This window comes from Lissotriton helveticus, chromosome 1_1, assembly GCF_964261635.1.
Source record: "Lissotriton helveticus chromosome 1_1, aLisHel1.1, whole genome shotgun sequence".
NCBI classification, from domain to species: domain Eukaryota; kingdom Metazoa; phylum Chordata; class Amphibia; order Caudata; family Salamandridae; genus Lissotriton; species Lissotriton helveticus.
This window is the reverse complement of record NC_136057.1, coordinates 2,015,092,079-2,015,108,396: the sequence shown is the minus strand read 5'-3', so window position 1 is coordinate 2,015,108,396 and position 16,318 is coordinate 2,015,092,079. Positions and strand designations below refer to the sequence as shown.

The following is a 16,318-nucleotide window of genomic DNA, read 5'->3' as shown; positions in this document are numbered from 1 at the left end:
GTCTCTCAGTTTATGTGTCTACTGCTTTAAAAATCGATACAGAACAACTTCAATCTCCAGATCCAAGCATCCAGCTAATCAAACTATCAGGACAAAATACACACGACCATAAAACGACAATTCTGATCAATTACTATATTCAACCAAATCTTCAAGCAAAAAAGATAAAAAATTATCTATTATGCAAGGAAATATTACATCTACCAAGTACAGAGCCAACATGGAACATTATATTAACTGGAGATTTCAACTCCAACCTGATATACACACCAGAGGAAGACGAGATATTAACCACAGAGAACACGCACTGGAATGTCCCCGAGCAGTCACATGGACCGACAAGGAGTCGAAAGGACATCTCAGCCATACACTTAGTTACGGAGCTAGAGTACCTAGGTATGAGAGTATTGAATGGCAGGACAGAGGAAGACAGACCACCGAAAAAAACTTACTATGGTCCTTACAATCAATCAACATTGGACTTTACCATTGAAAGCCTACCATTGATCCCACCATTACTCACCTTCTACATTGAATACACACCGATGAGTGATCACGGCATGCAACACCTTAAACTTAACTTTTTTGCAGAAACACTGCAACCTGCCTACTCCCTAGAGGGCCAACTAGGCACAACTAACCTAAAACGAATATACTGGAATAGTGCCAATAAAGGGAAGTGGATCTCAACAATAGAGGCCACATTGCAAGAATTTGGTAGTACAACAATGGACAAGAAACAGGCCTGGGCTCTATTTCTAGAGAAATTAAAGACAAAAATGAAACCATTCAAAACAGTGGCTATGAGAAAGCACCCAACAAAGAAACTGCCGCTGGAGCTACAAGAACTAAGAAGGGTTTTACGTAGAAGTCAAAAAATCCTGCAACTAAAAGTTAATGACCGGCGCCACTTGGATACTTTCCTTGCTCAAAGAAAGTTATATAAAAAAAGGATCTGGGAATATAAAAAAGAGACTGACGACGAATTCTGGATCAATCTGTTGGCCAGCTCTAAGCTCCAGGACTCAAGCAAATTTTGGAAAATAATAAACCAGCTAATAAGACCGCGAAACGTATTAACATCGAACATCCAAGAAACCAAATGGGCGGCCTTTTTGTTGGCAAAATTTTTTAAAAAAACAAAGAAGGCTCTTGGACAGCAATTCTTTCCAGCGGACCCCGAAAAAAAACAGCAGCGAAGACTGCATTGTAGTCGCCTAACTACAATGGTCCCAAGGAATACTGCATACCTTAAAACCACAGACGGTTGCTACTCGGCTGACGAGATAATCACCATCATTAGAAAGGGTAAAAGCAACGGAGCACCGGGCCCGAACGGTATCCCGCAAATTGCCTTCAAAGACACACCAGAATTTTGGGGCCCACCTCTGGAAAAACTTTTCGCAGATGTTCAAAACTGTAATCGCATTCCCGAAAGCTGGAAAGGCTCTATCATCACGCCTATATATAAAGGAGGAGACAGAGCTAACCCTCTAAATTACCGTCTAATAACACTCCAGGACATAGAAGCTAATTATTTCGCTTCTCTCCTCCTAAAAGACCTGGTAAATTGGGCAGAAGACAAAGCATTGATTCCAATTAATCAAACTGGATTTAGACCTGGTATCGGAACAACGTTGAACATACTGTCAATAACCATGATAGCAGAGAAATGCCAACGCTCTAAACAGGAGCTGAACCTGTGTTTCATTGACCTGAAGGCGGCATTTGACAGTGTTGATCGCAAGATATTATGGGCTAAGCTGACAGCATGGGCCATACCGGAGAACATACTTAGGGGCCTACTCTTATTCTACTCTGACACCTGGACTCAAATAAAGATAGGGGACGGCTCATATCTATCGAGAAAAGTATATACATTGATTGCTCTAAAACAGGGTTGCGTTTTAGCACCACAATTATTTAACCTATTCATTTCTGACCTTTCGGGAAAACTAAACGACTGTAATGCTCATGCACCGAAACTTGGCAACCTCTTACTTACCCACATGGCTTACGCTGATGACATTATGCTTCTGAGTTTAACTAAAGTGAGCATGACTAGACTACTAGCAGTAATGACAGAATTCCTGGCGACAAACAACCTTGCTCTCAATCTGTCCAAGACAAAAACAATGCTAATAACTAACCATCGCTCGGCGCATCTTAAGATCATGCTTGAAGGAAAACAACTGGAAAGAGTATCAAATTATAAATATCTAGGATACTATATCGACGACAAACTCACCTTAAACGCCCAAAAAAACTACATGAAGCAAAGAGCCGAAGCCTTAACATTTGCATTAAGTACACTGTCAAAAAAACTGGAAGGCCCCTCATTTAAACCCCTTTTGACAGTGATGGCTACAAAAGTACTTCCTACCTTATCGTATGCTAGTGTTGCAATGCAGGGCAAGGATGCAATCATCTTAAACAATCTCATTACAAAAATCTATAAGAAGGCTTTACAACTCCCGTGCTCATCTTCACCAGCTCAGATGCGACTAGAATTCGGTTTAATGAATGAGTCACTGGGAAGACTCTACACATGAATTAAATGAACTCCACAAACAATTATATCAACAGATTCTTATGGCAGGAATTAGAAAGCCAACAAAACTCAGCAGCTAAAAAATATCTGACTTGTGCTCTGGACCAAACATGTACCACCAACCTGTGGGATAAAAACCTGCCATTCACTTCCTTTAAACAGGCACTAAATAAGGCGGCCAAATTTCACTCGCCGATTACTGATAACGCGATCTTTTCAGACCGTTCCCATTCCTGGTCTGTGATTAACAGTTACAAAAAACTCTCCCCGGCTACGTATATTGAAACAACATATTCGGTCTTCATTAAAAAAAGGCTGATGGCCCTAAGATTCGGTAAATTACCAACTTTGGCAGACGAACCGACCTGGAAATGGTTAGACTCACACGCCTGTCCGTTATGTGGCACCACAAAAGAGAATTTAATCCACATCATATGCCACTGTAAGTTTCTGAACCAGGAGCGCACGTACTTTTTAAAGAACATTTTTAGGCTTAAGAGGCTACGTACCTGCAGGTCTGCTATTATTGGCGCACTGGACCCAACAGCCCCTATAATCAACTGCAAGCTGATAAATTTCTTGACAGCTTTTGAAAAGCGCTCGAAAGCAATAATGAAATTTTAAAACAATAAGATTTTCTATATTGTCTTACTGATGCGTAACTTGACAAAAGTTATATCCTTTAAATTTTGTGTTTAAAATGTATTTTGAAGAATTTTACTTGTTTATTGCAAAAGACAATTTTCACTTGCTCGTTTGATACGGTTTTAATTAACTAAACAATAAAGTTTTATTATTATTATTATTATTATTATTATTATACATTCATTAAAGTTTATTCGCAGAGAACATCTCCGGTCTAAAGCTTGGGTACAGCAGTTGGCAAGCGACCAACACACTGGCCTTCACTTCCTCATGTCATCCGCAGTGCACAGCACATTTTTTTCTCCTCACGGCAGAACAAACTCGCTCCTAACAGTCCCCCCTCCCATCATAGCTAAGTTAAATAAAATGGTGTCTTCCTCCAGCACACTAAAGTAAATAGAAATTAACATGTATTAATTATGTGATAATGAAACCATCACTGTTTATCTCCCACCATTTACTATTTCCTGTTAACATTCCCCAGCATAAGCCTAGTGTGAAAAGCGGCATTAATCATTACCTTTAAAGCAGAATGCGACATGCAAATACTGAAGCATTTGTAGCCTATTCGTGCAACTCCTTTGTTTCTTCTAAACCAGAAAAGTTATCACATTCCTATATAATTACGTGTTAATTCAGGCATGCGCAAAGCAGTTCCCCCGTGTCATGTTGGTGTCTATTATTTTTTCTACGTTTACTTAATGTTAGTATGAATTATGGGGGTACTCGATTCGAGCAGGTTTAATTTTCGCGAAACCCTGCTCCATCACAAGGTAATTGGAGAATCGCCATTCTGAGCACACTATAACTTACTTTGGTATCCTATATACAGAGCCAGCTTCCTTCAGAAGTCAAGATGTGCTTTTTTTTCTTTCTTTTTTTAGCTTTCGGCAGACTAAAATTGTCTCAGATTTCATGTATGTCAATGAGGACTACATTTACCTAATTTCTTTTTGAAAATCGTTCCTGTCCAGTTTTAAAATGTTGCCATGTATGCCTAACCACTAATTAAATATTGGAATACAATGCTATAATATAAGCATGAGACACGAAAAAAATTAAAGGAGACCGAGTAAAACAATAGCACGTTCGTTGTGCAAATATGTATGAACGAATCCCAAAGCAAAATTAATAAAACACGTTAGCAAAATATACAAAATACTAAAATGACCTAGAGAGAAGCATAAAACCTTTTTAGCAAATCAAAGCGGCTTCAAGACGCAAACGAGCGAAATACACCTGAAATGTTTATTGTGATGATAGGAAAGCGCATCTTTTTTATGTGTACTTTTCAGCCTATCGCTTTCTTTATAGAACTGCATGCTACTAAATCGAGGCTTCCGCCTTTTTCGGTCTTTTCTTGACAGAGGGTTGTGCTTGTTCAGTGAAATAGGCTTGACGTCACGCCTTTGGCGGAAATTAGTCAGAGGTGAAAGTGCATGGTTCACCGTGAGAACCCCACATGTTTAATGAAGGCTAAAAAATAACAGCATGGAACCCTCTAGTTCGGGTGATGGGGGGACGAGACAGTCAAAGGCCTCTGTGGTCGCTAGATCGGAGCAGGAGTCCTCTGTGGAGGGACAGGATACCGCGGTCTTCCCACCAACGTTCAGTATATCGGAGATCAAGAACAAGCAGCGGCGGCATTTCATGTTCATGAAGCTCAAGCAAGAGAAGCGAAAGGTATTGGAGCGGTAGGAGATTACAGGCTAGCCGAAGACATGCGAGTCAGGCTCACAGTGACATTTGTGGGGCCTGGGGCACATGACTCAAATTGAGCTGAATTGCAGGTAGAACGGGAGTGCAGAAGGCTTATAATTGTTATTAATTTTGAGATTACCCAAAGGAGTTTCTTTAGTTGCGAAGTCTCTGCTGTTGCTTAAGCTTTCTCTGCTCATACAGTGCACTCTCTGCCCTTGTCCCCCTGCCCACCAGTTGCTGCCAGTGAGCTTCGTAAGAGCACCTCTCAACGAATTCCAGCGATCGTGCTACTCTTTAACTAGGAGAGTTCGAGGGGGCAACCTTACAAAGTATGAGGTTAAATCGTGCGTTTGAAAGCACAGTTTTTCTGAATTATGTCCAGGGTGCCAAGACTAGAACATTTTGCCGTGGGTACCGCCATCTGGTAAGAATTACCTTTCACTTTAATTGGATATGCATTTAACTAGGGTAACTCCCTACTAATTCTGTGGATTCCCTCCTGCATACAGCAAGAATTACCTCCCATAAGTTCGGGTAGCAGCCAATGTTCCCTCTAATTTCTTTTGTCTGTGTGCGGCAACCAAGGCTATGTGCGCCAGTAACCTGACGCGCGTGTGGGTGCAGCGCCAAATATCACTCCAAACCTTTGCTTAAAAAAGTGAAACGACGGTGCAGTTCTTCACATACAGATGCACTTGAACGGTGTTAAGGCAGGTTTGAAACCATCCCGCATATTAATTTGAAACCTTGGCAGCTATGTTGCTGCATTTCTTTTCTTAATAGAGCTGGGCCACGGGGTGATTGTGTGCATTTGTTCAAGTTTTGATGTTAATTTCAGCTCATGATGGGTGCTGCGATTAACAAAAACTTTAACAAATGCTCTCTTTGAGCAGGAAAAATAAAGTTATAATAACGCGGTTATTATAATTTTACTTTTCGCAGTTTCAGGGCAGTGTTAGGATAGGGCCACATCAGGCTTTCGACTAACGCATTTTAATGCTAGTGTCCACATCACCGCATTAAAATGCATTAGTCATGTATTCTAGCTCCCCTCTGACAATACTGCAATTGAGGCACACTGCCAATGAGGCAGCACCTGCACACTAAAATTGTTTAACATATATGTGCATGCAACTGCGCCATCAAATTTAAAATGCTTTGTGTTAGAGATAGAATATACATGAACAGCGCTGAGCAGGCAGGCCAGAATTTAATCAATTAGCCGTGGACCAATCAGCCTTCCTGTGAGTCAACTCTGGGGGTACCAGCCATCACATGGGTGATCAATGGAGTGGGTCTTGCCCGCTATTTTCCCACAAACACACAACGCTTTTGGTGACCAGAAGCACACATATGCTGTGAAAATTGGACACACCGGTGGGTGGTAGCTACACCGGTGACATACTAATCCAGCAGTGACAACGTGATCAGTCAACCTTTGCAAAGGGCCGTCGACTTCGCAGAGACACTAGTCACATTTTTTAGTAACATTTGATCCGTTTGAGCTACAAACAATTTTTTAGTTAAAATTGTCAAATTATGCAGCAGATGATGCATTATGCTGTAAATATAGCAGAACCAGAATTATATAGAAAACATTTGCGAACTAGGATATTTTGCCATTCATGCTTGAACTGCTCTTGTTGAAAGACTGAGGACAAGTGCTGATGACATAAAATCCATGACTCGGAGACAAATGGTTGTGCTTCCACTTTTAAGCTTATGCAGTGGCGGCTGGTGTTTTTAAAAAGTGGTGATGCAGAAAACTTTGAGTTGAATTTAAAGTGCGAGAAAGTGCAAGAGAGCGCAGCGATTGAGCTTGAATCAACCTTGGAGACGGGGTTACTATGAGACTAATTATTAGTTTGGTACTATTTCACAAGAATTTTTTGGGAAAAAATGGGTGCAAATGGTGCATTTGTGTCATGCATTTCAAGAAACCTTGCAACAATTCATTGAAAATATGTAAATGACCTCACAAAGACTCACCACTCTCCCTAAACTCATGCAGACACCTCGCTCCTCTTATCCTGTGTTCACAGATGCACACCGCTTTGCTCAGCCTACACTCACATAAACATACCCTTCACCCTGCTCTCACTAGTGCACACCACTCACTGAGTGCATTCACACCCCTCATCCAGTATACTCATAGTCACACAACTCACTGTACGCTCACACAGACACATCGCTCACCATGCACCCCCAGCACTCACCCCAGTTCTTACGGAGGCACACTAATAAACCTCCACACACTCACTCACACAGGCACATACTTTGCCTTGCGCTCACACAGTGGACTTGTATAATTCACTCTGCAAGCACAAAGGCACACCACTCACCCTGCACTCGTACAGTCACATATCTTCCTTTGCAGTCACACGGGCATTTCACTCACCCTGCATTCATACAGTCACAGTACTCTGTATTCACCCTGCACGCACACAGAGGCCCCAAGGTTGCAGCTCCACTTCAGTCAAGTGCTCTTCCTGTGGTGTGTTGGGAAGGGGTGTTGTTATGTAGGCACTAAGTGGAGCAGTCGGGGTGCAGGGGTTTGGGAGTCCACGCTGATGGCTACCCCTCAGAAGTGCAAGTTAAGGGTCGAGAATGTATATTTTCTGCCCTCTGGGTGCCTCCTTTCCCTTCTGACACTGCAGGATCCTGAGCCTTTGGAGATAAGGGGAGGAAGTAAAAGCAAGGCTTTAACTATCCAGGACATATCACTTCACTCACTTGTTTGTGGACGATAGTTGTGCATAAATGTGTGAAATCATTAGCTTTACACATCTATGCACATTTCCCTCATAATACCAATGTTTTCCAGATCTGCAGATGTCCTAAAGTATCTGTCTTTCCAGTGAGTCCTTTTCTCTCCCAGTATGTCTAGTTTTACAGATGTTGCTATGTTTCTCAGCATTAATTTGACAGCAGTGCACATTTTCTCTCATTATTACTGTTCTACAAATATGCATTTCTCCCCATTAGTACTGTCTTAGAGAGCTGCCCATTTCTCGTGCAGTATTGCTATCGTATTCAAAATTGTCTATCTCAGTATGTAATATTTAGAGGTGTGCCTTTCTCCCCAGTGTTAGCATTTTACAGCGGTGCACATTTTCTCTTGAATTGAGTTCTTTATGGTGTGCACATTCCTCTCCCGTTATGCTCCTTGCCGATGGGCACAGTTCTTCCTCAGTATCAATGTCTACATGGATGAATACCTACCCCTGTATTGATGCCTTGGAAACAGGGCAGGGCAGGAGTCAAACAATATCCAGAGCCTCTGCCATTTTCAACTTTTCTTGCTGCGAAGAGTGGCGCTTCCTCCCTTCCCGATCCCAAGCCCTCCATCCTCATTCAAGCTAAACTATTTTTTAAAGGTTAAGTCAATTTTTTCTAACAGAGGAACAGGCTGAAAACATTCTCAATGACAAAAGTGCAAACATCTCTATACTAATAAAATAACATTGTGGATCTTGGTTACACGTTCATTAAAGAGGCGAAAGAGGAGGTCTGGGAAACATGAGTTGCAACGTCACCCTCCTCCTAACACGTTTCCCAATAATCATTTTATTTCTGTTAATATGTTCATTGCCCGGACCGTTGGTCCGCAAATATGTCACCTGGTCCCTGGAATCAAATTCCGCATTTGTAGGCTTGCCGTATTTCTTCCCTTACTAGAGCACAGCTGCAGGGTGATTGTGCGCCTTTCTTAAAGTTTTCATGTCAATGGCAGCGCCCTTCATGACCTGCAATTAACATGAAAACTTTACAAAAAGACACACAATCACCCCGCAGCCCAGCACTATTAAGAGAAGAAATGCAGCAGGTCTACAAACACAGCGTGTGCTTTTAGGTGATTCTAAAAGCACACGCTGTGTTTGGTGCTGCCTTTCTTGTGTTTTCTACAGTGTGGTTGCAGGGCAGATTGTGTGCTTTTTTTAAAGCATTCATGGTAATGGCAGCTCGTCACGCTCTGCAATTAACACGAATGCTTTGAACAAAAGCACACAATGAGCCCCAGAGCGGCACTCTGGAAACAAAAGAGGGAGTACTTGCTAAATGCCTCTTCCTCGGCAAGTTCGCAATGAGAGAGAGAGAGAGAGAGAGAGACCTAGAAAATATTTGTGAACTGTATCTGCTATTTTCTCCCCCCCCCCCCCTTCTGCTCTTTCCCAAGGAGCATATCGGCACACAAAGTTTTGTTCAGTGGCAGTGTGTGCTTTTTGAGACCAAAAAACTAGCTTTGCCAATGTTTGTTTATTTTTGTTTCACACAATCTTATTGAAACTGGTTACACTTATTCTCCATTATGAATATTTTGGCGAAATACTAGCATTGTATCAACACATGTTACTAAATGATGCTGCAAAGAAATGGTACCTTACAGTAGTTAAGAACATATTTTGTTCCTGCTTTCATTTCATATAAACATTTAATTTTGAAAGCAAAGATCATCAGCTTCTACAAATATTTGCATCAAATCAGAGAACATTCTGGGAGCATTATACATAGCCTCGTATTGCTAAACTTTAAGAACGTGTGTACACATTTTTATATTGGTACCACTGTCAGTAGTGCAGTCTGAGCTTACAACATTTACTTAGACCGCTCACCCTAATAATAAAGACTTTGCATTAATGAACTGTAAATACAAGTTTTAACAGCATTCTCACATGGCCAACAATATTACCTTAACTGCAGACAATGCCTTTCCCTGATCCATAATGTGATACTGTAAACTGGCAGCCAAAGGGTTTGTGCTTTAGGGCCTACTTGTCCCAAAGACAAAATGCACATGAAAACGTGTTGCCCTTGACCCCAAACAATGTGTCTCGGGCATCAGGCTATAGGAATTCCACATCCCTGCTGGTGGTAGTGGTATTGGTGGTGGTGGGATTGGTGATATTGGTGATGGGATTGGCATTGGTGGTGGGATTGGATTGGTGGTGGGATTACTATTGCTGGTGGTGCTATTGGATTGGTGGTGGTATTACTATTGCTGGTGATGGTATTGGAGTGGTGGTGGTGATATTGATGGTGGTGTTGATATTGGTCGTATTGGATTGGTGGTGGTGGTATTTGATTGGTGGTATTGGTGGTGGTGGTATTGGATTGGCGGTGGTGGTATTGGTGGTGGTATTGGATTGGCAGTGGTGGTATTGGTGGTGGTGGTATTGGATTGGCGGTGGTGGTATTGGCAATGGTAGTATTGGATGGCTGGTGGTGGTATTGGATGGCTGGTGGTGTTGGTGGTGGTATTTGAGCGGTGTTGGTGGTGGTATTTGAGCGGTGGTGGTGGTGGTATTTGAGCGGTGGTGGTATTGGAGCGGTGGTGGTGGTGGTATTGGAGCGGTGGTAGTGGTGGTATTGGAGCGGTGGTGGTATTGGAGCGGTGGTGGTGGTGGTGGTATTGGAGCGGTGGTGGTGGTATTGGAGCGGTGGTGGTGGTGGTGGTATTGGAGCGGTGGTGGTGGTGGTGGTATTGGAGCGGTGGTGGTGGTGGTATTGGAGCGGTGGTGGTGGTGGTATTGGAGCGGTGGTGGTGGTATTGGGGCGGTGGTGGTGGTATTGGAGTGGTGGTGGTGGTATTGGAGCGGTGGTGGTGGTGGTATTGGAGCGGTGGTGGTGGTGGTGGTGGTATTGGAGCGGTGGTGGTGGTAATGGAACGGTGCTGAGGGTATTGGATTGGTGCTGAGGGTATTGGATTGGTGCTGAGGTTATTGGATTGGTGGTGGTGGTAGTGATATTTGTGGTGGTGTTGTAGGTGGCTGTGGTGTTGTAGGCTGTGGTGTTGGAGGTGGAGGTATTGGTGGTGGTGGTATGGATGGTGGTGGTCTTAAAAACAGACACAAGATGATGCCAGGTTAAAGTGATTGAAAGCCGGTGCCCATGTTATGGGGGCGGCTGTGATGCTTAGGAAAAACCCAAGCGGTTTCAGCTGAAGCAGCGCATGTCTGGCCTGCAGTAAGAGAAATTCAATAAAGTAAATAATGTATAGAGACTAAATAACAGGTCCTGTGAAACAATCGAAGTAAAGGGGCCAGTCGCCATGGGAGGGTACAAATGAAGTCAAGGCTTTCCTAAGGAGGGATTAACAAGCCTATTAACTAATCCGAAGTCAGCATTTACGAAAGACAATGACACAAGCCAATGAAAAATATGGGAGGAGAGTGGGCGCAGCTTCTCTCCCATACTCTACTACAGCAGTCTCGCAGAGCAGGCATGCGCGCTGCCGCTAGGCTCGACCTAAAAACTTGCACTGACTTCTGCCACTCCTGCTTTACCTGGCTGTCAGTGAAACTTGGTAAAAACATTTTAAGAACAGACTATAGAAAAGTCTAAACATATTGCATTACCAGTGTTTGTTGTCATACACTAAATAAAACGTTGCATTTTCATAAAATAGGTAAACAGGGTTTTTATTTGGTTTTAAGGCAGAACATGCAGTAATAGTATTTGAAATAGAATAGATTGTTTTGGATATTTAAAAACACAGCCTCCAGCTGACCTTTTGTCATGCATGAATCTTTCAGGCAGTACAGAACTTTTAGCCAGCAAACTTCTTCATGTCGTTAATTTTGAGTCCATATACTTGTACTGTCCAATTAAAGCACGTTGGTGCCTAAAACGCCATGAAAATTAAAGCCATCTATGTAAAAAGTAAAAAAAAAAAAAGCCAAGCAAGTCTGAAGTTTTTCCCAGTCACTTTTGGACAAGTTAAAAACATTCAGATTGGCTTGCAAAATCTTTTGATGCCCACAGTGAGTGCCCCATGGAGTGTGGGACTGATTTTGTAGCATTACCTAGAACACTCCGCACCCCTCTTGTTCATGCTTAACAGTAGCAACTTAACTGTCTCAACTTACTAGCTGAAAATAAAGCCTCACCATTGACATCTTGGTTCCAGAGCAGAGTTCAGCCTTGCGTGCCTTTTCCCGAGCCCTTCAACGGAAATAGTGCTGGCACCCATGACATGCTTCAGACAGAGGGGTTAAGGGGTAGACTGATGAGTGAATGCGGGAAAGAAAGCACTAGAGAACTAAGGTTTGTGAATTGTGTCTTTGCCCATGATGTTCTTGCGTTAAAGTCTACTCTACAGACACCATTTGTTATAGAACTTGTCCCAAATGATTTAAAATACAGTTTACGCTCGCTTGAAATTATTGCATCCGTGAGGCGTTTCATATTAGTATCTGCAACAGTTGAGAATTACCTCTCCATCATGAGAGTTCAGGCCAACCTCAAGAATGTGTTTATGCACACGTTAAGTAAATATCTTTATTTATTAGACTTATTATTGTTAATTTAATAAATATTGAACGTAGTCATTAGTTGTGCTTTTAGCAGGCAGGCCCCTTTAGGGTTTTGCAAATCCCAGGGACATGATTTATTCAGTTATAATTATTCTCAGAAATATTTATGAACGATTTATTTTAAATTGTGCATACCAAATTATGTATCGCAGCGCACGTCTTCTGAACGTGCATAGCCACAGGCAAGTATTTTGCTTTTTAGGTCTCGCCTAGAGATGCAGGCATGCAGTATACACTATCGAGTGGAAGCTTCATGGAAGCCCCACCCACTCTCCGCCCATCTTTTTCATTGGATTAGGTCCTAAATGCTGCCTTCCGATTGGTTTTAGGTTTGTTAGTCCCTCCTTATGACGAGAATGTCATCATTTGTATCCTTCCACGGCTACTGCCCCTTTACTCCTAACACTATTTTCTTCCCGTGGCACCCCCCCTCCCCTCCCGCAGTCCGTGACTTTTCAGCCCCCCAACCCCCGAATTTGCTTCAATCTGCACATTTCACAGTTTGTCACAATGAAAGTTGTCGGCTTGCAGAGTGCATGTGCGCTGCGGTGGGGGGTGAGACCGAACACTGATAGCTTCCTACCTGTCTGGCTTCACCGCCTGTGTGGACACGGACGAGACTGCGGATCTCCGGAGTATTGAACCGGCATACCACAGATGAACTGCAGTGCAGGAGGAGCAGACAATCCAGAAGGGGAAGCAGCTGACTCCACACTCAGGACCGGCAGACCCGTGCACAGCCTCTAGCCATCTTGCACGAACACCCCAGAGTGCAAGGGAAGCTGCGCCGCTACTGCATCCGCTTCTAATGCGGAGCAGACTGTTACACTCTCGCCGTGCCGCTAACCTCCTGTTTAGTCCCCGTCTCTTGCTTCCCCGCTGCATTCCTCCTCTGCGATCCCCTAGGGCTTGACACCTTGACTTCCGGATCATAAGTAAATCTCTCCAAATCTGCATTAACAAACTGAGTTTGTGACATGAAAATTCTGCACCAATCTCCGAGAAAGGCGATTTAACCCTTAGCATCCTTGTCAGGTTTCAATCCTGTGACTGCAGTTTGCACACCCACACACAGATGCATCACGGTAGCACTTATATTAACCCGCTGACCTACTAAAACCCATAACTTGGAGGTTAAACACATACGTGTCTGCGGAAGGCACAGTAACCCACTGATTTGTTTAACCACCAGCCCGGATATCTCTGTTGCACAAACTCGCAACTCAATTTAGGGTTATATCTTGTGACTAGCAGGATGCACACATATAAATCTTTGCAGCAATCATTTTAACCCACAGAGCTATGTCACCAGCATTCACCAATAAATACATAATACATCCGGTGGACAGTATTTTAAGTAGATATTTATCTGCAGCCCATTTCACCTGCTGTTTGTGCCTTTCCTTCCTTCATTCCCTGACCAGAAGATTAACAGACTTCCACCGGCCCATACTAGCCGAGAGAAGGTGGCTACTGCTGTCCTAATGAGAAATACCTCCATGACAGACATTGGCAGAGCGGAAACCTCAAATTCGGTTCATACATTTGCCAACTGCTGACACCTTGGATGACTTGGTGGGTCAGGCCTCGTAACACAATTTATTTTGTTAGGAGTTATTGTAATCATGTGCCTAAAGCCTCTGGAACCCTCCTTCGGGCAGAGAGTAAATTATTTTGCTATTCTACTGTGTATGGATGTCATAGAGAATCCCATGACAGAGAAGGAAAAGCTACTTAAATGTAATCTTAGTTCTCTGGCATAACTATGACTTCTCGTCTCGTGTCTCCACATACACGCATTAAACGGAGGTACAACAAACATAAGTGAGTGAGACATATTCACACACAGTGGGAAAATAGATAAACACGTCCGCTTCCAACACAGCTAACCAATATTGGCCCTCACACGTTTCTACATGGAACATTCCTTTCCTTCTGGCAGGCATCCTTCACGAGCTACTATACTTGACATGAGTAAATCCAGGCTATATGATACTTTACTTGCAAAGTGTGCCAGTTTCCACCTGTAAAGTTCTGCTATTTTAGGAGATGTTCACTTTCCAAATGCATTTTTAAATTATAGAAGTAATTTAGGTAATGACAACCCAGGCTGTATAATAGTTTACTTTCAAAAGTGTGCCAGTTTCCCCCTGTGAATTTCTGAAAACTTGAGTAGTTAAGGAAATGTTCCCTTTCCAAATGCATATTTAAATTATATAAGTAATCCACACTATAAAAACCAGGCTACATGATACTTTAATTGCAAAAGTGTGCCAGTTTCCACTTGTGAATTTCTGCTACTGGAGTTTTTGAGGAGATGTTACCTTCCCAAATTACTTATTTAAATTTTGTAAGTAATCAAGGCAGTGACAGAGAGCAACTTTGGTTTAGATCTAAAGGTAAAGTAACATGATGAAAGCTTTGAATGTATGTGCAAAATGTGAAGCATGCCGTACCCATATTCCTACTGTGCCACTTACAATGCAAGATAATACTTGATATCTGTCTGTACCAACTTAATCATTTTATTATTTTCTCTTCACCTGCTCTCCCAATCTGTACTATTTATCACATCTTCCGTCTTCTCAACCAGCTCCCCCCTTTTGTACTATTATTTCCAATGTCGCCTCTCTGGCATCTCTCCTTCTTTGTCTTTCACTGGTCTCTTATCTCACTTACCTTAACTTAATTTCCATCACTGACTTTTACATTAGAAACAGTGCTTTAGACTGTACCATTTCCTGCTGAAAGGCAATAGTTCTCTCCATGTGTTCACACACCTGAAGTGTCACGCAGTTTGGTGCTTACTTACCCTCCATGTTAAAGAGTAGTAGATGTTTCATCACCCAGGCTAATGTGCTGCCTAGCTAAATACATATAATGTCCAAAAAGTGAGACCGATTGCATTGCAAATGTTTGTTCTTGAGAGTTGTCATCGAAATGGATAGTGTAATATAAAATTGCAGATACTGGACATTGTCACAAAAAAGACCATCCACCCCAGTTAGAAAGATTTCATTACAGAACCCTGAGAAGAGCTTTATCGTTGATGCTTAGAGCGCAACCAGACACCTGTGGGTGGCGAAGGGGATTATTAGAAGATAATATGGAGTTTTTTGTGTTAGACATTCCAGTGCAATTTTAAAACGTATATGCTCTGAGACCGGGTGCTGATGGAGTTCTGTATGTGCTCTGAGGACATTACATTCTGAGTCTTCTGAAGTCTTGGCTGCTGGGGCATTGCCAAGCCACAGTACAGTGCTTTGCAGTAATCCTGCCCAGAGGTGATTTCTGCACCTCTGCCTCTGGCCCACTATGACCAAAATAGAGACTGTACTCTAATTGAAGCTCAGTAGATCACCTCAAAAGTCCAGTGCCTTGCGCGTAAGCATGCTTGTATAGGGCACCAATAAACTAGGCATTCGTGATAACAGCTTTTTCACTCCACAGTTTTTCTATTGAGTATTTTGGCAAACACTTACAAGATGTTGATGAGGTGGAAACTGGGAATAGATTCTGTCCAGGGATTGGGAAATAGTAATTCCTGAATTGGTGAATTATTCATGTAGCGAATAATAATGGGAGAAAAGAAAGAGAACTGTGGGAAGCCATTCTGTACCAGGTTCTTTTGAGGGGGTCCAGAGGATCAAGGCTGGTTAAGAAATTGTTCACCTCTTTTACAAGCACATGTTTGAGGCAGAATAGTTCTGGCACTTGAGTGTGCTTATCTCTGAACAGTGAGCAGGCAGAATGGACATCTTTTTTGCTGCAAACCATTTAGCCACAACCAGCACCCTGAATGTTATGTTTTTGATGCAAAAAGTTTAAGCCTGTCATAAAGGTCTTTAGAAGAAATAGCAATGGAAGACCCGCACAAGCTGTCCAAGATTTAGGTGATCACATAAAGTCAAGTATTTCTTTATTCGGACAATATAGACCATAAAAAACTACCGTAAAACAAAAATAAAATGTGTACATGTGTTTTTTGAAACATTTCTTTATTGGTTTTTGCATTCCTGTATCATCAGTAATACAACATGTGAACTGCGAATGAACCATTACATTACAGCATTCATCCTCTGGCAACCTTGATAATAAGTGTTCGTGG

At 42.4% G+C, this 16,318-nt stretch overlaps 1 protein-coding gene across 2 annotated transcripts in view; it reads left to right on the top strand.

Moving 5' to 3' along the window:
* The first annotated feature begins 4,598 nt into the window (after positions 1 to 4,598).
* Positions 4,599 to 16,318, top strand: part of RPF1 (ribosome production factor 1 homolog) — a 155,512-nt gene continuing 143,792 nt past the window's right edge. The window contains exon 1 of one of the 2 annotated variants that reach the window (XM_078644716.1): positions 4,599 to 4,879. In XM_078644716.1, coding sequence (XP_078500842.1) covers positions 4,688 to 4,879 — 192 coding nt within the window. In that variant the 5' untranslated portion in view covers positions 4,599 to 4,687. Of the gene's footprint in view, positions 4,880 to 5,213; positions 5,322 to 16,318 lie in introns of those variants that run through there. The other variant, XM_078644725.1, reaches the window with a different exon arrangement.